At 42.0% G+C, this 20,414-nt stretch overlaps 1 protein-coding gene and 2 long non-coding RNA genes across 3 annotated transcripts; all 3 read left to right on the forward strand.

Annotated features, from left to right (window-relative positions):
• The first annotated feature begins 7,422 nt into the window (after positions 1–7,422).
• Positions 7,423–10,183, forward strand: LOC121187930. Its single transcript, XM_041047381.1, has 11 exons — positions 7,423–7,515; positions 7,661–7,759; positions 8,019–8,088; positions 8,274–8,377; positions 8,469–8,741; positions 8,914–9,007; positions 9,161–9,228; positions 9,380–9,598; positions 9,726–9,764; positions 9,891–10,019; positions 10,127–10,183. The coding sequence occupies exons 1-11, from the start codon at positions 7,423–7,425 to the stop codon at positions 10,181–10,183; spliced, it is 1,245 nt and encodes a 414-aa protein (XP_040903315.1).
• Positions 10,184–10,325: 142 nt separating this feature from the next.
• On the forward strand, positions 10,326–10,770 carry LOC121193735. The gene is made up of 3 exons (XR_005895315.1): positions 10,326–10,438; positions 10,539–10,616; positions 10,704–10,770. It is a non-coding gene; the product is annotated as an uncharacterized LOC121193735 (long non-coding RNA).
• A 9,041-nt stretch (positions 10,771–19,811) lies between these two features.
• LOC121193719 lies at positions 19,812–20,294 on the forward strand. The gene is made up of 3 exons (XR_005895311.1): positions 19,812–19,951; positions 20,040–20,114; positions 20,240–20,294. It is a non-coding gene; the product is annotated as an uncharacterized LOC121193719 (long non-coding RNA).
• Positions 20,295–20,414: the final 120 nt, after the last annotated feature.

Consider the following 20,414-nt stretch of genomic DNA (forward strand, 5'->3'; position numbering starts at 1 on the left):
AGAGCACCTGTGAGCTGCCTCAGCGGCGGGAAAGCTCATCCCCATGGCAACCGTGACTGCAAGAGCTGTGGCTCTCTCTCTCCCTGTAATAACTCTATGTCTCTCTGTCTTTGTAATTAAAACTACAGCAGAACTATAGGGGTCAAGAACTATAGGGGTGTGTGTGTCTTTGACACAGACACACATACACACACATAGACTGACACAAACAAAGTCAATATTGTGCGGTGCGCCAGCACCGCACAATATTGACAGAGGCACACAAACACAAACACACACACACACACACAGACTCACACACAGACTCATACACACACACACACACACAATAGTCAATACAGTATTGACACAGATCCACTCAGGTACACACAGACAAACACAAACACAGACACACACAGACAGACTGACACACACACACACACACACACACACACACACATTCAGACACAAACACACACACACACACAAACACACACAAACACACACACACACACATACACAGAGACTCACACACACAAACACACAATAGTCAATACTGGGTTGTGCGAAGCACAACCCAGTATTGACACAGACCCACTCAGGCACACACAGACAAACACAAACACAGACACACACATAGACAGACTGACACACACAAAGTCAATATTGTGCGGTGCGCCAGCACCGCACAATATTGACAGAGGCACACAGGACAGAGGCACTCAAACACAGACACACGCACACACACAATAGTCAATACTGGGTTGTGCGAAGCACAACCCAGTATTGACACAGACCCACTCAGGCACACACAGACACAGACACAGACACACAAACACACACACACACAGACACACACAGGACAGAGGCACACAAACACAGACACGCACAAACACACAATAGTCAATACTGGGTTGTGCGAAGCACAACCCAGTATTGACACAGACCCACTCAGGCACACACAGACAGAGACACACAAACACACACACACACACAATAGTCAATACTGGGTTGTGCGAAGCACAACCCAGTATTGACTCAGACCCACTCAGGCACACACAGACAAACACACACACCCACAGTCAATATTGTGCGGTGCGGGAGCACCGCACAATATTTACAGAGGCACACAGACACACACACACAATAGTCAATACTGGGTTGTGCGAAGCACAACCCAGTATTGACTCAGACCCACTCAGGCACACACAGACACGCACACACACACAATAGTCAATACTGGGTTGTGCGAAGCACAACCCAGTATTGACACAGACCCACTCAGGCACACACAGACAAACACAAACACATTCAGACACACACACACACAATAGTGTCAATACTGGGTTTTGCGAAGCACACAACATTACTAGCAGTGCAATGCACCACTCTCGCGATTTCCCAAAGGGAAATTGTCTAGTGTTTACTTTCAAATGCTCAGTTTTCTTCCTTCCCAATTTTCGGTTCGCTACTCCTCCCACACCGTTGAGCGCATACCAACAAATGATATATCAAAACGTGCGGCTCGGTCGGACTCGGTGTGCTTGTATTTTGTTCTACAGAATATTCACGTTTCGCAAAGTTATTCGCAAGAAACGGGCCGAAATTTTCCCATAGAGAATGAATGGGACAAGCTCAAAAAATTCCCAATTTCCCCCCTTTTTCAAACATCGACTGCTCTGGTATGCCTTCATCTAGAAACACCATTCAAACTGTAAAATGTAGACACAAGCCTTGTGTATTCGGGGTGTATTCAACTTTTTCCTAAGTTGTGTAGTTTTTGAACTGTGAGCCCCAACTGGTCAGCAGTGAATTTGGAAAAAATCAGGGTTTACAATGAGTGTGTATTGCGGAATGTTCCAGGCTAGAGTGAGAGGTTAGAGTGGAGAGGCTTTAAAAAAAATTCTCTGAAATTTTTTCTTTACACTACAACTACGGCCACAAATGTTACTCTACAGCAGTGAAATTCTCCAAGGTTGTAGCCACACTTGTCCTCTTTCTCACAATGTGTTCACTTTTTCTGTAGGATTTACGGTTTATCTTTGGTGTGCCTTTTAGCCACAAGAGGAGCTCTCAACTGCTCCATTGACTCCAATGTTAATCGAGCACAGGATTTCTGGAGAAAAGCAGAAACCCCCTTTTTTAAAACTCAATGACCTCGTCAGAGCACACACACACACAGCACAACCCAGTATTGACAGAGGAACACAGGACAGAGGCACACAAACACAGACACGCACAAACACACAATAGTCAATACTGGGTTGTGCGAAGCACAACCCAGTATTGACACAGACCCACTCAGGCACACACACACACACACAAACACAGACACACACATAGACAGACTGACACACACAAAGCCAATATTGTGCGGTGCGCCAGCACCGCACAATATTGACAGAGGCACTCAAACACAGACACACGCACAGACTCATACACACACACACACACACACACACACACACACACACACACACACACAATAGTCAATACTGGGTTGTGCGAAGCACAACCCAGTATTGACACAGACCCACTCAGGCACACACAGACAAACACAAACACAGACACACACAAACACAGACACACACAGACAGACAGACACACACACGCACACACACATTCAGACACACACACACACAATAGTGTCAATACTGGGTTTTGCGAAGCACACAACATTACTAGCAGTGCAATGCACCACTCTCGCGATTTCCCAAAGGGAAATTGTCTAGTTAGTGGTGCATTGCTATGCATGCACACTAGGCACCTCTATAGCAAAGCTATAGAGGTACCTAGTGTGCAATGCAAAGCAATGCACACTACTGTTATTCTGTGGATTTTTCTTCTTCTTCTTCCGCCCCGACTTTCGGTTCGTAACTCGTCCCACACCGTTGAGCGCACACTAACAAATGATACATCAAAACGTGCGGCTCGATCGGACTCGGTGTGCTTGTATTTTGTTCTCCAGAATATTCACGTTTCGCGAAGAAATTTGCGAAAAACCGGCCGAAATTTTCCCATAGAGAATGGCTGGGAAATTTTCAAAAAAGTCGCAAATTCTCCCCTTTTTCAAACAGTATCTCCTCTGGCATACTTTCACCTAGAAACACCATTCAAACTGTAAAATGTAGACACAAGTCTCGTGTATTCGGGGTGTATTCAACTTTTTCAAAAGTTGTGTAGTTTTTTAACTGTGAGCTCTAACTGATCAGCAGTGAATTTGGAAAAAATCAGGGTTTACAATGAGTGTGTATTGCGGAATGTTCCGGGCTAGAGTGGGAGGTTAGAGTGGAGAGGCTTTAAAAGAACTCTCTGAAATTTTTTATTTACACGATGACTACGGCCACAAATTTTACTCTAGAGCAGTGAAATTCTCCACACTTGTAGCCACACTTGTCCTCTCTCTCACAATGTGTTCATTTTTTCTGTAGGATTTACGGTTTTTCTTTGGCGGGCCTTTTAGCGACAAGAGGAGCTCTCAACTGCTCCATTGACTCCAATGTTAATCGAGCAGAGGATTTTTGGAGAAGAGCAGAAAATCCCCTTTTTTGAAACTTGCTGTAAAATCCACATTTTAGACAGTAGGACCATAAAAAATAGATTCAGGTCTTCCTTAAAGTCTTGTCTCTTTGACGGTGCTGTTTGTTTAGCGATACCATGTTTTGTTTTTCCATGAATAGCAGTTGTTCGGCAGGCCTGATTCGGCCGAAAATGAGCTCGTCAGAGCACCTGTGAGCTGCCTCAGCGGCGGGAAAGCTCATCCCCATGGCAACCGTGACTGCAAGAGCTGTGGCTCTCTCTCTCCCTGTAATAACTCTATGTCTCTCTGTCTTTGTAATTAAAACTATAGCAGAACTATAGAAGTCAAAAGGGAGCTGTGCGTAGCACAGCTCCCTTTTGACAAAGACACAGACACACTTACACATACACACACACACACACAGTCAATATTTACAGAGGCACACAGACACACACACAATAGTCAATACTGGGTTGTGCGAAGCACAACCCAGTATTGACACAGACCCACTCAGGCACACACAGACTCATACACACACACACACACACACACAGTCAATATTGTGCGGTGCGGTAGCACCGCACAATATTGGCAGAGGCACTCAAACACAAACACAAACACACACACACACACAGACTCACACACAGACTCATACACACACACACACACACACACAATAGTCAATACTGGGTTGTGCGAAGCACAACCCAGTATTGACACAGACCCACTCAGGCACACACAGACACACACAAACACAGACACACACATAGACAGACTGACACACACAAAGTCAATATTGTGCGGTGCGCCAGCACCGCACAATTGACAAAGACCCACTCAGGCACACACAGACACACAGATACACTGAGACACACACACAATAGTGTCAATAATGGGTTGTGCGAAGCACAACCCATTATTGACACAGACCCACTCAGGCATACAGAAACACAAGTACACACAAATACAGACACACTCTGACAGACACAGAATACACACAGACACAGACATAGACATAGACATAGACATATATATATATATATATATATATATATATATATGTATATGTATATGTATACATATAAATGCGTGTGTGCATATGTGTATATATATGTGTGTGTCTATATATATAAAAAGAGAGAGAGAGAGAATTACCAACTCAGAGTTTCCATCTCATTTTATAACATTCATTTGTTGGAATTATGTCAGTTTTTATACTTTTTTTAAATTTACATCTTTGAAATAAATTTCATTTCAGAGTTGAAAATATAACATACATGTGTTATGTTTTATATTTTTATGAAGGTTATTTATTTATGGAAATTCTTTTAGAGATAATATTATTTTTTTAAAATATTTTTTCTAATATTACAAAAAGGGATAACTTTTCAAAATCAGTGTTGTTGACATATCCTAAACTGATAATCCCTGCACAAGAAAATACACTTTGCATTTGCATTTAAAGGGTAAAAATTAATTCACAGTCTCTATACATTGTGAGGAGTGGAGTTAATCACCAAAAAAATAAAAAAAGAAAGTAAAAAAGTTAACGTTTGTGTTTTCATTAATGTGTTGTATTATAATACATTAATAAAAATAAATATTAATAATGAAATGCAGTGTGACTGCTCGGACTCGAACGTGTGAACGGCGCATACGTGTCTGTGTCAAGTTCACAGATATCGGCCATCTGATTTGACAGATCACGTCGGATGAGACACAGGAAGACTCTGATTGGACAGTTCCGTGTGCATTTTATTTCGCCTTGATATAAAAGCACTGGCCCGGGGCTGATCGACACCCTTTGATCTCATCATAGGTAAGAGGCTGTTCTGTTTGACACACATTAGCATACTGAAATTGTTAGTAAAGGTGGTTTTACTGAAGCTAGATATTATTGACGTGTGATATATAGTGATTTCTCATTATTGTGGAACAAGTGGATGTACTTGTTTTTGGTCGGTCTGTTTCTGTACAACTATGTTAATCCGAGCTAGCTGCGCCGTTAGCTCCGCTAGCGTCGTCCGCTAGCGCCGTTTGCTTGCTTCGTCCGCTTCCTTTGCTTCGCCAGTTAACTGTTGAGGAAGAAGTAGCTAAAGAAGCTAACCAAGCTGCGTATGTCCGTTATTCTTTAGCGGAGCAGCAGACGGAGCCTCCTAGCTCCGTTAGCCTCCGCTAACAGAGCCGGAGCTCCCCTCCACTGCTCGGAGTCACGCTCTAAGCCAATAGCGGTGACAAACATTAGCGTACTGACATCGTTAATAGACGTGAGATTACGCTAGACATTACTGTATTGTGATTTCGGTTAATGTGTTTAATTATTTGTGGTCGGCCTGTTGCTATATAAGAACCTTAAGTCTTGCTATCAGCTAACGCCGGTACACGGTTGTGGTACATCGGTGACATCAAAGTCAACGCTGTTCGCTCCGCTGCTGAGAATCGCGCTATAAGCAACAGCAGTGACTTTGTCTTTTCTATAGAAAAGCATTACGCTCAGCGAAAAGCTAACGGTGCTAAAAGTAAGCTTGCTGAAGCTAGACATTACTGCCTCATGATTTGTTGTTTAGTGTGTGACTGTAGTATTAAATACTGCCTTTTGACCAGGGAAAAACACCGTTCTCCCTGTGTTTTTGCTTTTGGTAATGTGCATTTTGCTGTTGGTAAAATCTGTTACATTTGCTGAAGTTGGTGTTATTTGTGGGTGCATATTTATAGTGTTATAGCAGTGACTTTGCTTTTTCTATAGAAAAACATTACGCTCAGTGAAAAGCTAACGCTGCTAAAAGTAAGGTTGCTGAAGCTAGACATTACTGCCTCATGATTTGTTGTTTAGTGTGTGACTGTAGTTTTAAATACTGCCTTTAGACCAGGGAAAAACACCTTTCTCCCTGTGTTTGTTTGGTTGTCTGTGATAAACTGTGACTTAAAGTATTTTTTCTGGAGTTGGAAAAATATCATTCTTAATTTTTTTTAAATAAAGTTTTACACTCTACCTTGATTAAGTAGAAAATGAAGTATTTCATACATGAGTGTTTTTGCTTTTGGTAATGTGCATTTTGCTGTTGGTAAAATCTGTTACATTTGCTGAAGTTGGTGTTATTTGTGGGTGCATATTTATAGTGTTATAGCAGTGACTTTGCTTTTTCTATAGAAAAACATTACGCTCAGCGAAAAGCTAACGGTGCTAAAAGTAAGCTTGCTGAAGCTAGACATTACTGCCTCATGATTTGTTGTTTAGTGTGTGACTGTAGTTTTAAATACTGCCTTTTGACCAGGGAAAAACACCTTTCTCCCTGTGTTTTTGCTTTTGGTAATGTGCATTTTGCTGTTGATAAAATCTGTTACATTTGCTGAAGTTGGTGTTATTTGTTGGTGCATATTTATAGTGTTATGGTAATTCTTTGTCTTGAGGAATAAACTATTACTATAATACCATGTATTATAAAAATGTATATAGTATTATAATTACAATCTATTATTGTTATAAATTATGAGATAGAATTATAAAGTAAATTCTGTGCCCACAGACACACACATCATGACAAGCATAGATGTTTAACGTGTCTGTTATGCTATGAGCATGTTCCTACTATTGACTTGTAACATTTGAGACATTTCTTTTTTTTGCAGATAAGATTGAAGGTTTCCAGTGCTGTCCCAGCTATTGATCGTCTTTCTCAGAGCAGTATCACCACATCACCCACACACAAATTCACTACATCATTGTTTCATCACTCTCTCTCTCTGCTGTAATCTGTCCTCACATCTGTGTCACATTTCATTTTATATATTAAGTTAGGCATATTAGGTATAGTTTAGATTTAGGTTAGGTTCAGGTTAGTTCGTTAGGTTAGTCTATCTAACGTTTGAGAAGCATTTCTCTTGTTTTTTTTTTTTTTTTGTCTTGAACTTCTGTCGGCAGGATGCCAAGGAAGTCCAAGAAGTCGGCGGCGGCGAAGCAGCGATGGAGGAAGCTCGACCTGGAGGAGCTGACGTCGTTCGCCCCCCCCCTGGAGGTACTTACACAGTAGATACGTTTCTGTGTTACAATGACAAATGTCTGCATGAAAATGGCTGTAGAAATGTTACATCTGTTGCTTTCTTCATAAGTGCTGAGTTCAGTATGGAACTGCCATGTCTTTGATGTTACTGTTTCATCAGACGGTGTCCCCCCCGGCTGGAGAGGAGCCTTCCAGAGGGTCAAGGACCAAGAGGACCAAGGAGACCCGCCCCCCCTGCTCCCGAGCTCCAGTCAGCAACGTACGTTACTACCACAACTCACTCTCACACACACACACACAGACACAGAGAGACAAGTTTAATGTGCTTACAGTCACACATGTTCTTGTGTTTAAAATGTTCGTATTACTTTTTAAATTTGTGTTATATTTTGTTTGAACGTGTTTGTCTTTATCTTAGCTTTGTTTGATTTTACTATGTTCATTTTATGAGATGTAAAGTCACCTAGAGAGTTTTGAAAGGTGCTTATGATTATTATTATTATTGTATCTGTCATCAGGCGGTTGGATCTTCACCCCCAGCCAAGCCGTTCTGGAGCCCGGGTGATGTGCGTGCCGAAGTTCGTGCACGTGAGTATCTACCTGTTTTATCCCAAAATGATCCGTAAATCTATTCATCATCAATATTAAACTTTTGAAAGTCATTTTCTTTCCTGTACTTTTTTACTGGTAAAAATGAATGATTTGTTGACATTTCCTGCTTTGCTTTCCTTCATTCAATTTTACATTTATCTGTCTTGTTCTTTACTAAACAGGCCGCGGTACTGGTTACCGCCATCGGGTGCTGAGGTGGCCAACTTCAAAGCTCACTGGACGGAGCCACAAGTTGGTCATCCCACCGGAGTCTCCTGACAAGAAGGTATTGTTATTATTGTGCAGTTTATGAAGGAAGTAGTTGATCTGGAGAGGCGTAAATGATTTTCATGCTAAAGAAATCTTCTCTGTTGCAGTTCATTCTGATTGTTGGGGACTCCCATCTCCGGTCCATTGCTGACGGGTTCGCCGTGATGCCAGAAGCTAAGTATTCTTTTGGTATCATGTCAACCCCTGGGGCTCACGCCGCTGAGCTGCGGACTGAGGTCCAACATGTTGTACTTCCTCGGTCCCCTCATGCTGTCTGTGTTCTAGCCCCCAGTAACAACCTGACTGCCAGCAGGACCATCGACGAGGCGGCCGTCGACTTTGCTCGTTTCCTCACTGCTGTGAGGAGCCGCTGGCCGGAGGTAAGCTTTATTTTATGCCTGTTGTATTAGTAGTAGAAGTACATTGATTAATTAGATTAAATGTATGAGTTTTTAAAAATTAATGTGTTATTATTTTAATGTGTGTGATTTTGAATGAAAATGTAAATTGGTAAGAAACATGTTTTGTTTTGTAAAATTTTGTTTTCTACAGGTCTTTGTGCTGGACTTCCCGCCCCGCCTGAAGGAGGATGAGACGCACCAGGTCCTCCTTCGGCAAGAGTACCACCGCGTGGCAGCTCGTATGGGTGTGTAAAAAAATAAATATCATCTCAATAAAGAGAAGAATAAGAAATGTACTTAAAATGTGTGTGAAAATATAGTAATGAACAAAAAGTCAAAATACATGTATGGATGTTTTAATGACTGTTATTTTTTTTTTCTCCCTTTTATATTTTTAGGGTTGAGGTACTTCCCTGCGGCGGAGCACTTCCCCCGTACGCGCTTGGAGCTGTGGAGCAGAGACGGCGTAAGTAGTATATCTATGTGTGATAGAAATATTCTAATAATTCCTTGTGTGTTTATGTGAAATATTTAGTCAACAGCACCTACTTTTTTTTTTTTTTTTTTTTTACAGTTGAACTTTGTCTGTAAATGGGTTTCTATTGTTATGTCTGCAGGTCCATCTGTCCGACCGTGAGGGGATGGGGATCCTCACGCAGTTGCTGTGGAGCACCACGGACTGGTTCCTCGAGACACCGCCTCCACCTCCCCAGGTGTCTCCTACACCTTCACCGCCACTTAGGAGATTCTCTCCTAAGCTGGTTGTGAAGGGTGAGGTACGTGCTCCACTGTCTCCTGACCCCTTCCAGTGGAGGGTTGTGGGTCAGAGCAGCAAGGTAAGGTTTTTCTTTTATACTATTTTGTGTGTTTACATGTGTTTATGAATACATTTTTCTCAACGGGTTCACAGTCGTAATTATAAAAGCACCTATTTAATCAAATATGTCATCTAAACTTTACCAGTCGCAGGTTTCCGGCCAGGCCAGTGTGGCTCAGCAGCGGGTGAGTTATTTTTCTAACTTTTTTTTTTTTTTTTTGTCCTTCAAGTTAACTGGTGAGTATTTAAACTTTGTGTATTTAACCAGACAAATGTTCATGTGTCTTTGTCTTTTTTTGTGTCTTTCACAGAAGGAGGAGTCCTTCCTTCCACTGAATCCAAAGTGGTTCAGTGGCATGGCTCTTCGTGCCATGGAGGAAGTGTCTCCTTCTGACCTGTGTGGCGTGGTGGACTGCAAGTCTCCTCCAGCGGGCAAGAAGGTAAATTGTGTGACATCTCTTCTCAGCTGTATTATAAAGTTTCATCTTGTTCCTTACAGTTACTGGTGCTATGCTTTATTTGACCGTGCAGGTGGCCTCCCCGGCAGCAGCCAGGCGTCGCAGGACCAGGGAGAGACGCCCCCACAGCCGCCAGTCTCCAGTGAACAACGTATGTTACACAATTGGCACACACCGTCAGTGTTTACAGTTGACATGGCGTTTTCATGGAGACATAACTACACTGTCCTCTCTGTCTGAATTTTAATATATTTGTCATCTGTCAACAGCTGGTTGGATTACCTCCAACCGGGGTGTCACGGGGACTGGAGGACGACGCCCCCTCCAGCCCGGTTCCTGTGGTGAGACGGTCCAGGACCATGGACGGACACCCCCCCCGCACCCAAACTTCAGTGACCAACGTATGTTACTTTCTGCCAGAACAAACACAATCTCACACAGAACACACAATGTCTTCACTGAGACATGAAGTTTAACATGTTTGTTATCATGTGTCAACAGCTGGTTGGATCGCCTCCAGTCAGGTTGTCCTGTGGTTTGGGTGATGCAGCGACCCCCTGCTGTTCTCCGGTTGCGAAGGTAAATATTATTCCTCTTGAATCAAGTCAATAATGTCATTAAAGTCTCTATTGTACTGAATTATTATTATTTTTCCCAGACGGCCAGGATGAAGACCCCTTCACCCCCTTCACCAGCTGTACCCAGAGCCCGTCGCTCTCCTCGCCCAGCTAAGGTATTTACTCCACAACTGACAAACACAGAACATTTACTGTAAAATCAGCTGTAACTACATAAAACTGCTTAATTTAACATTTGTGATAGCATTATCTTTCTCTGCAGTTCACAGATGCCAGTGAGTTATTGAAATACATTTGGGAAACTTTTCTTGTATCAACTTGGTGTATTGTGTTGCCTCATATATAAATATTAATTGGTGTTATCTCTTATTAAAGACCGTCCAGACGCCATTTCCCTCATCAACCAGCTGGCCCTGGATCATCGATGATGGACTCTCCACCTCTTGTTCCCCAGCTAAAAAAGTAAGAACTTTTATATTCGGGTCTATCGTTGGCTTCATAAAGTGTTTTTGTTTGAGGCAGAGCGCTCTTGGTTTTAACTGAAATGCATAACAAAACTAGTTTTCATTTTTAAGCCTTTTAATAATTAAAAAAAAAAAAAACCTTTCTGTGCCATTGACTCACATTTCAATTCAATTCAATTCAATTTTATTTATATAGCGCCTTCCACAATCAAAATTGTCTCAAAGCGCTTTACACATGTAAAGAAGATTTTTTTTTAATACACTGCCATTGCAGTATAAATTAAAATGTTTATGAATATTTTCATTTAGGGAAAGGTGTGACAAGTCTTAGGGATGTAGGAGGCACAAATTTCTCTTTCAAACTTTGTTCAAGATAACAAGGGGTGACTAGTAATTTGATTAAATCTGCACTAGGTAAAATGCTATTAATCACATTTGCTGAAACTCATTTCATGATTGTAGCACATGAAACAGGTCATTACTACAACTAATGTTAATAACTAATAATAAATCTAATAACAAGTGATGTAATAATGATATGATAAAATTAAATTAAAAGTAAACCTTTATGATAATGATAATAATTTATCCCTATTTCAGGTTACTCAGCCGTTTAATGTAAGTGTTAGGGCCAGTCATAGTCAGAGCGACATGAGGTACAGCGACTTCTCTAGAAACCACCAGTGTACCTGCATGTCCCTGACTTTTCTGGCGTATGAGAACGAGGGCTGTCAGTTTAACACTGCGGCCCTCGATAGGGTGCTGGCAAAGGGAGATTCGCTTTATGTAGGTGTAAAGCGACAGCTCATCCTGGAGAACAGATTCCAGAGTGACCATCTCACTGTGGAAGAATTACCAAAACAAGTCCTGACTGACACAGCAATGTATACTGTCCACATGCCTGAAATTAGGTGTGGACTTGTAAAACTCAGTGGCAACCAGGATTGGTGTCTGCCCCTTGCCACACAGTTAGAGTGTCTGTCAGGTGAAGTCAATCTGGCTTTAATTATAGTAAGTCCAGAATGCATTGCAGTTTTCCGCAACCGATCAGGCATGTATGGTGTGTATGATTCACACTCAAGAAACACGGTGGGCTTACCTCACCCCAACGGAACTGCAATTATGAAGACCTTCTCAAAAATCAGTGACTTGGCTGAACACCTGCTCAAACTCTTCGCAAATCGCGGACCTTCTGCCACTTATGAGTTTGTGCCGGTGTCATTCGAAGCCATTGGTTCCCAAGAACGTCCTGATGCATCTCTGGCACAAAATGTATCCAGGACAGCTCTCCCACCAGCACCAGAAGTTCCTAGTGAAGTTCCTAGTGAAGTTCCTAGTGAAGTTCTCCTTCCGCCTGCCAAAGCCTCTAGGAAAGTTCTCCCTCCTGTAGCAGAACATGTCTCGAGGGCACCCCTCTCATCAGCAAGTGTCTCAAAGCTGCCTAAGCAACGGCGACGAAAAGCCATTCGAAAAGCCAGTGTCAGAACAGAGCAACAAGCACTAGTGTCATGTGAACTTAAAAGGAAAAAACGAGCCCAAAGTCAAAAAATCAAATATGCAACGTGTTCAAGATTTAGAATGAAAAAAATTCAGAAAGAAAAAAGGAAATATTCCCAAGATTTTCTTTATCGAATCAGAAAGCAAAAAAGCTTCACCGAAAAGTACAAGGCAGATCCTGCTTTTCGAACTCAAAAACAGAAATCTATGTCCCAGAAATATAAAATTAATCTTGATGCTAGAAGACATAAGAAAGCATATATGCAAGCAAGGTACGCATGCAACCAGGAGTACAGGCAAAAAAAGAAGAAAAATGCCAAAGCGAGATATAGTGATGATGCACAATTTAGATTGCGCTGTATTCTTCGTAATCAGCAGAGATTGAATGAATTGACCAAAGATAATGTAAATTGCATTTTTTTCAAAATGCATAAAGCTCTCAAAATTAAAAGAAAATACAGACAAATTGTCCCCCACCGTCCCCAGCCCCTGATCGATCCCGTAATGGAAGTAGCCATAGCTTCTTTTCGGGAATCTATTAGACATGGCCCAACTTATATTTGTACAGTGTGTAACCGAACAATGTTTCCAAATCAGGTCAAAGCATGTAACAGGGGAAAATATAGCAAAAACCTAAAAGTGGCAGCAGCATGCTTGACAGGAAACTTTGTTCATTTTTGTGATAGCGAGTGCTCTTCCCCTTGCACTATGCCACAAGAGAGACTGTCTGAGTGGATATGCTATACCTGCGACAATCACCTTAGCAGAGGATGCATGCCACCCATGGCAGTCTGCAACAATTTGGAGTTAGCGCCCATCCCCCCAGAATTGGCTGTACTTAATGTGCTAGAAAGGCAGTTGATTGCAAAAATCCTGCCTTTTGCGAAAATTGTTGCTCTGCCAAAAGGCCAACAGAGAGCTGTTCACGGAGCCGTTGTTTGCGTTCCATCAGAGGTGGAAGCAACCGTGAACAGTCTGCCAAGGCCTAGGTCTGAAGCGCAGCTGCTTCAAGTAAAACTAAAAAGGCGTATCCAGTACAAAGGATACCAACATTTTTATACTGTCAACATGAAGAATGTACTTGCTGGCCTGGCTAAATTAAAAGAACAACATTCGGACTACAGGGACATAAATGTTGACGAGAGTGTCTCTTTCGACAGTCTGCATGGTGAAGAGGAGAACATTCCAGAGGCAGACTGGGACATTGATTTAGAAGAGGTGTTTAAAAGTGAAAATGAGCCAGAACAGCTAGAGGTTCCTCGTCAGCAAACCACGGCCGCTGACGAAGAACAGGAGGAGCTGAGACCGGGCCTGACACTGGACACTTGCATGCAGCCCCCCGACATTGCACAGGAAATCCTTTCGTATGGCGATGGCATATTTAGTGTTGCACCCGCGCAAGGCAACCAACCGGTCGCGTTTTTCGCCGTACCAAACTTAGAGGCCATGGCCTTTCCTGTGCAGTTTCCGACAGGTGAGAACACATTGGATGAGCGTCGAACCGTCTCCCTGTCCCCGAGCCTGTACTTTAATTGTCGGCTCTTTGCTGCAGATCCGCGCTTTGCAAGTGACCAGAGTTATCTTTTCTTTGCGCAATTTGTTACAGAGACTCACCTCGCGACGCATAGCATGTCTATTCAAATGCGTAAAGGAAAGTCTAAAACCCGTGACGGCCGTACGGTTAATAATCTCATGCTCCAGAATAGGGACGAACTTGAACGGCTCATTATGGACCAAGATGCGACCAGGTTCATGCAGCCCCTTAGAGGCACTCCAGCCTATTGGCACAAAACCCTTCGAGATGTCCACGCCATGGTTCGTCAAATTGGGAAACCGACATTTTTTGCCACCTTCTCCGCTGCTGAGATGAGATGGCCTGAGGTCATAGAGATCCTCAAAGCTCAGCAGGGCGAACGAGGCGACTTTTCAGACTTAGACTGGAAAGCCAAATGCGATATTTTAAGAAGCAACCCCGTAACAGTGATGCGCGTGTTTGAAAAAAGAGTGGACGCTCTGATGACGAACCTCATCCTCTCACCGGCGCAACCGATTGGCGAAGTAGAGGATTATTTTTACCGCGTGGAGTTCCAAGCCAGGGGAAGCCCGCACATTCACATGCTAATTTGGATTAAAAATGCGCCTAAATTTGAAGACGACCTCGATGTAACGGTTATGGAATTTATCGATCGATACATTAGTTGTAAAATGCCCGACCCTGACACAGATCCGGAACTGCACAAAATAGTGTCAGAGGTCCAGGTGCACAGCAGGAAACATTCAAAGTCCTGTAAGAAGGGAAATGTTTCCTGCAGGTTCGGCTTTCCAAAACTTCCGATGGATAAAACATTCATCACCAGGCCCCCCACTATTGATACCCTCCAAAAGAAATGTCCAAAAGATGCAGACTACATCGCGCACGTAATGGAGCAAAAGAAGTCCCTCGATAGACAGCGAAAATCGGCCAAGAAAAAGCTCCAGCCGCTCAGAGATCTGCTTATGGATCCAGGCGCTTCGTTCAGTAGTTTGACAGACTTGCTTTGCCAGTGCAAATTAACTTACGATGAATACTTCGATGCCGTCGAGCTACTGGCAAACAGCCATGTCGTGATACTGAGGCGCCATCCAAATGATTGTTGGGTTAATGCCTACAATCCCACATTAATTAGAGCCTGGAACGCCAACATGGACATCCAATACGTCATAGACGACTACAGCTGCATCATGTACATGATGTCGTATGTGTCCAAACCGGAGCACGAGATGACGGAATTCCTTAAGAACGTCGTCAAAGATGTTAAAAATTCGAACGTCAACGAGCGAGACGAAATGAAAAAAATTATGCAGGCCTACTCTAAACACAGAGAGGTCAGCGCTCAAGAGGCCGTAGCTCGTACCTGCAGCTTGCGCCTCAAGAGGTGCTCCCGATCCGTGGTGTTTCTTCAGACCGACGAAGAAGGTCTGAAAATGAGTCACCCCATGGGTAGACTGGAGAAAATGGAACCCGGGTCAGAGGACGTATGGATGTCGGGGTTGCCTGAAAAATACGCCAACAGACCTCTCAGTGCAGAGTTTGAGCGTATGTGTCTGGCCGAGTTTGCGTCCGAGTACAGGGTACTCTACGGCCAGCAGATGGAAAGCCAAAAAGCCATTCCTTTACAAAATAATCAAGGCTATATTGTTAAGAGAACCACAGGAAAACCAGCAATCATTAGATATACTCGCTTCTCTGAAAAAAAGACTCCGGAAAAATTTTATAGAAGATTGCTGAAACTTTATCTCCCACATCGATTCGACGACGATCTGAGAGATGAAGCGTACCCCACTTACGAACAGTATTATAAGCGCGGTGTGAAGTGGGGTATGAGAGTAGATGACATCGTGGGTCGCAACCAAAAACGTTACGAGGGCAAAGGAAAAAATATTGAAGCTGCGTTGAAAAAGCTTCAAGAGTGCGGTCCTCTCGTGAATGCCTGGAACTCTTTCGCGCCCGAAGTCGAAGTGGACCGGCTGGAGTGCCTGGCTGAGCGTGAACCTGTAGATCAGGACCAATCTAATGAAGATGTCCCGGAATTTGACACTCGGAAGGACAGGGGGAGCTCTATCATTAGGATAGAAGCTCCAGAGTTGAGTCCAGACTTTGTTAGGAAAATGTACCAAAGTCTGAACGAAACTCAGGCTTCCGTTTTCTACAGCGTTCGACAGTGGTGCTTTGATCTTGTCTGGGGCCACGATCCAGAACCTTTTTATTACTTCCTGACGGGAGGGGCTGGATGTGGCAAATCACACGTGATTAAGTGCATTCACCAGGAGGCAACCAGAATTCTGCGCGAGCTCCCGAGATTTCGGGACTACGCAGACATGTCCCAACCCGCAGTGCTGCTGACCGCATTCACAGGTACAGCAGCATTTAACATATCAGGCCACACGTTGCACTCCATCCTAAAACTGCCAAGGTCCTTGAAGCCACCTTATCAAGGTCTTGGGAATGCACTGGACGAAGTCAGAGCGACACTGTCCAACGCTGAGATTCTCATCATCGATGAGATATCTATGGTCTCCAAAGAGCTCTTTGCCTACGTGCATTGGCGATTTCAGCAGATCAGGGGAAACCGGAAGCCATTTGGAGGCATGTCTGTCCTCGCTGTAGGCGACTTTTATCAACTGCCGCCCCTTGGTAAAGCCAAGCCACTGTGTGTGTACGAGGAGACCCAGTTTGATCTCTGGAAGGATAACTTCAAAATGGTGGTCCTGACGGAGATCATGCGACAGAAAGACGATCGAGCTTTTGCTGAACTCTTGAACCGTCTCAGGGTGAAGCAAAAGCAAGATCCTTTGTTAGATGAAGACAGGGTCTTACTTACGCAGGCAGTGGCTGATGGTCAACATTGTCCAGCACAGAGTCTACACATCTACGCCACAAACAAAGAAGTAGACCGTCACAACGCCGACACCGTAACTGCCCTCCACAAAGATGCGATTGGCATTGCAGCTCAGGATTTCAGAAAAGACCCCGCAACTGGCTGCATGACGTTTGTGTTTGGGGAAATTAAAGGACACAAACGAGATCTGCCTGACAACATAATGGCTGCTCCAGGAGTACGCGTTATGTTGATCCGAAATTTAGATGTGGAAGACGGCCTTGTGAACGGTACATTTGGAACCATTGGCCACATTGTAACTAAAGCACCAGAAGGCGTCAAGCTGATTGGACTCGTGCTGGACAATCCTACAGCAGGACAGAGATTCCGCCGAAAAATCTTAGGTCCCTCAGATAACTTGGTGTACATCGAAAGATCTGAGGAGAGCCTAAGTAAAAAGAAAGGGGTTGTTCGGCGGCAGTTCCCCATGAAGTTAGCTTTTGCCTGTACGGCCCACAAAGTTCAAGGAATGACCATGGCGTCGGCGGTTGTGTGTCTGAAGCGTGTTTTTGAACCGGGTATGGCGTACGTCGCTCTCAGCCGCGCAACCTCACTCCAAGGTCTCACCATCCTTGACTTTGATGAGAAAAAGATTTATGCTGACCCCGAGATCAAAGCAGCTCTGGAAAGTATGGATCATGCATCTTTCCAGAGCTGTAGACCATTGTTACAGTTTTTACAGTCTGTAAAAGAAACTCCAAAGGTTCTGACCATTGTCCACCACAACACTCAGGGCCTGCCGTGTCACATGGTAGACCTGAGAGCACATCACGAGCTCCAACGAGCAGATGTGCTTTGCCTTACAGAGACTCATTTGTCGGGGTCTTCTGTAGCCCAAATTTTTCAATTGGAGGGATACACCGTGTTCACACGTAGCCGACAGCTGTCTTACAACAGCTGTGTGGACATGGCCAAAAAAGAGGGAGGTGGAGTTGCCGTGTACTGTCGAGACAATGTCCAGGCAGAGCCTCGCCGGTACATGCAACAGGTCAGTGATTTGGAGTTTCTTGTTGTTAAAATTGAGGCTCCAGTCAAAGTTCTAATCGCGACTGTGTACAGACCGCCAAATTTTGCATTGGGAATCTTTCTCCAAAATTTGAAAAACCTCCTGGACTCATTGGACATGCTCAATCACCAGCCCATCATTGTTTGTGGCGATTTTAATGAGGACCTCCTTTCAAAAGGAAAAAAAAGTATCAAAGATTTCTTTCAGTCCAGAGGTTACACTCAATTGATAACCAATTCCACAACCCAAAAGAACACGCTCATTGACCACATTTATATTTCAAATTCAGATAAATGTCTTCAATCAGGTGTTCTGCAAACATATTACAGTTACCACAGTCCGGTTTATTGTATTTTGACTGAGTAATAGCCTCTCCAGCCAACACGTAGCTAATTTAGATGTAATTTATGTCAGGATTGTGTTTAAGTTTTTAGGAACTATGTATGTATTTTTATATATATATATATTTGTTAATATGTAAATGTTTTTGTTTGATAGCTTTGTTGTTACAGTGGCACGTCTTGGCTGGAAATGCTTTTATATTGTCATTATGTAAATGTAATTGTATGTATGTATTTGTGTATTAATTTATTTAAGAATGGGGTCAGCATTATTTTCTCATGTTCTTCTTACCATCTATTGAGATGATGAGAACAACTGGGTCACTATTTAAGATGTATTGTAGGACGTTATTGCTAAGTTTCCTTAATATTTATTTATTTATTTATTTATTAACATTGTAATATCTTATTTCATGTCCTTCTCATCATCTATTTAGATGATGAGAACGGCATGTGTAAGATAATGTTAGCTGTAAAACAGTAGAATTTTGTAATTTATTGCTAAGTTTCCTTAGTATTTATGTATTTATTTATTTATTTATTTAACATAATTTATTGCTAAGTTTCCTTAACGTTTATTTATGTATTTATTTATTTATTTAAGATTGTAATATCTTATTTCATGTCCTTCTCATCATCTATTTAGATGATGAGAACGGCATGTGTAAGATAATGTAAGGTGTACTGTCATAGAATTTTTAAATTAATGCTAAGTTTCCTTAATATTTTTGTATTTATTTATTTAACATTTAACATATTTTTTGCTAAGTTTCCTTAATATTTTTGTATTTATTTATTTAACATTTAACATATTTTTTTGCTAAGTTTCCTTAACATTTATTTATGTATTTATATATTTATCTATGCTAAGTTTCCTTAATATTTTTGTATTTATTTATTTATTTTTATAACATTGTAATATCTTATTTCATGTCCTTCTCATTATCTATTTTGATAATGAGAACAACATGTATAAGATAACTTAAGCTGTAATGTAATAGCTTAGCTAACGTAATTAGTTACATTAGCTAAGCTAAGCTTACATAAGCAATCATGTGTTTTTGTTATTGCATGCAATGTTTCTTTTATTTTTTGCTGGGGTGAGGAGTGTCTTTCAGGAAGGGGTACATCCAGCTAAGATGAAGACCGAGCTGCATGTCAACCAGGTGCATCACAAAGTAAGTATGTCTCCTTTTTTAAGTTATTCGTGTGCATTGAGTGATTAAACTAAATGATGATGTCATTGTTTTATAGGATGATCCAGTGAGAAGACCTCCACAGGACTTCAACAAATCTCTCCACTGAAGACAACCAAAAAAAAAAAAAGGGAAGTCATATTTCATTAAATTCTCAACCTTCTCTTCAACTGTTTTCATCATTCTTTGAAACCTGTAATCAATTTGTTTTTTAAATCTTTCAATTATACAAGATACAGAAAGAAGACCTCCAGAAATCTGCAGCAAAAATAAGGTAATATTTCATAAAATTTTAAACTTTCTCTTCAAATGTTTATATCAGTCTTTGAAACCTGTAACTAAATTGTCTTTTAAATCTCTCAATTATACAGACTACAGGAAGATGAAGAACCAGAAGACTGCAGCAAAAATAAGGTATGTAATATTACATGAAATTGTAATTTTCTTTTAAAATGTTTACATGGGTCTTTTAAACTAATTTGTCTTTTAAATCTAACAACAGTGACCCAGGAAGAAGACCTCCAGAGGACTGCAGCAAGTCACTCTTCATTGAAGACATCAAGCCAGCAGCAGAGAAGTAAGGGACATTTAACATTTTATGTTCTATCTTATACTGTCAGTTTAGGTATGTATGTGTAAATACATGCTTGGACAACACTTTCAACCCACCTGACTCAATGAATAATGTTTTTAATATTTTAGGAAGAACAACAGCAGACTCAGGATGAAGAGCTCTACGAAGACGGCCTCCTATGCTCGTCTTTTGTAAAAAGTTCATCTCTTTTGTGAAATGTTTATCAGTTTTTGGAAAAAACAAGTTTATCTTTGTTGTGAAATGTTAGTTTATTACTTTTTGAAAAAAAAATATTAAGTTCAT

The sequence above is a fragment of the Toxotes jaculatrix genome, chromosome 2 (assembly GCF_017976425.1).
Source record: "Toxotes jaculatrix isolate fToxJac2 chromosome 2, fToxJac2.pri, whole genome shotgun sequence".
NCBI lineage: Eukaryota > Metazoa > Chordata > Actinopteri > Toxotidae > Toxotes > Toxotes jaculatrix.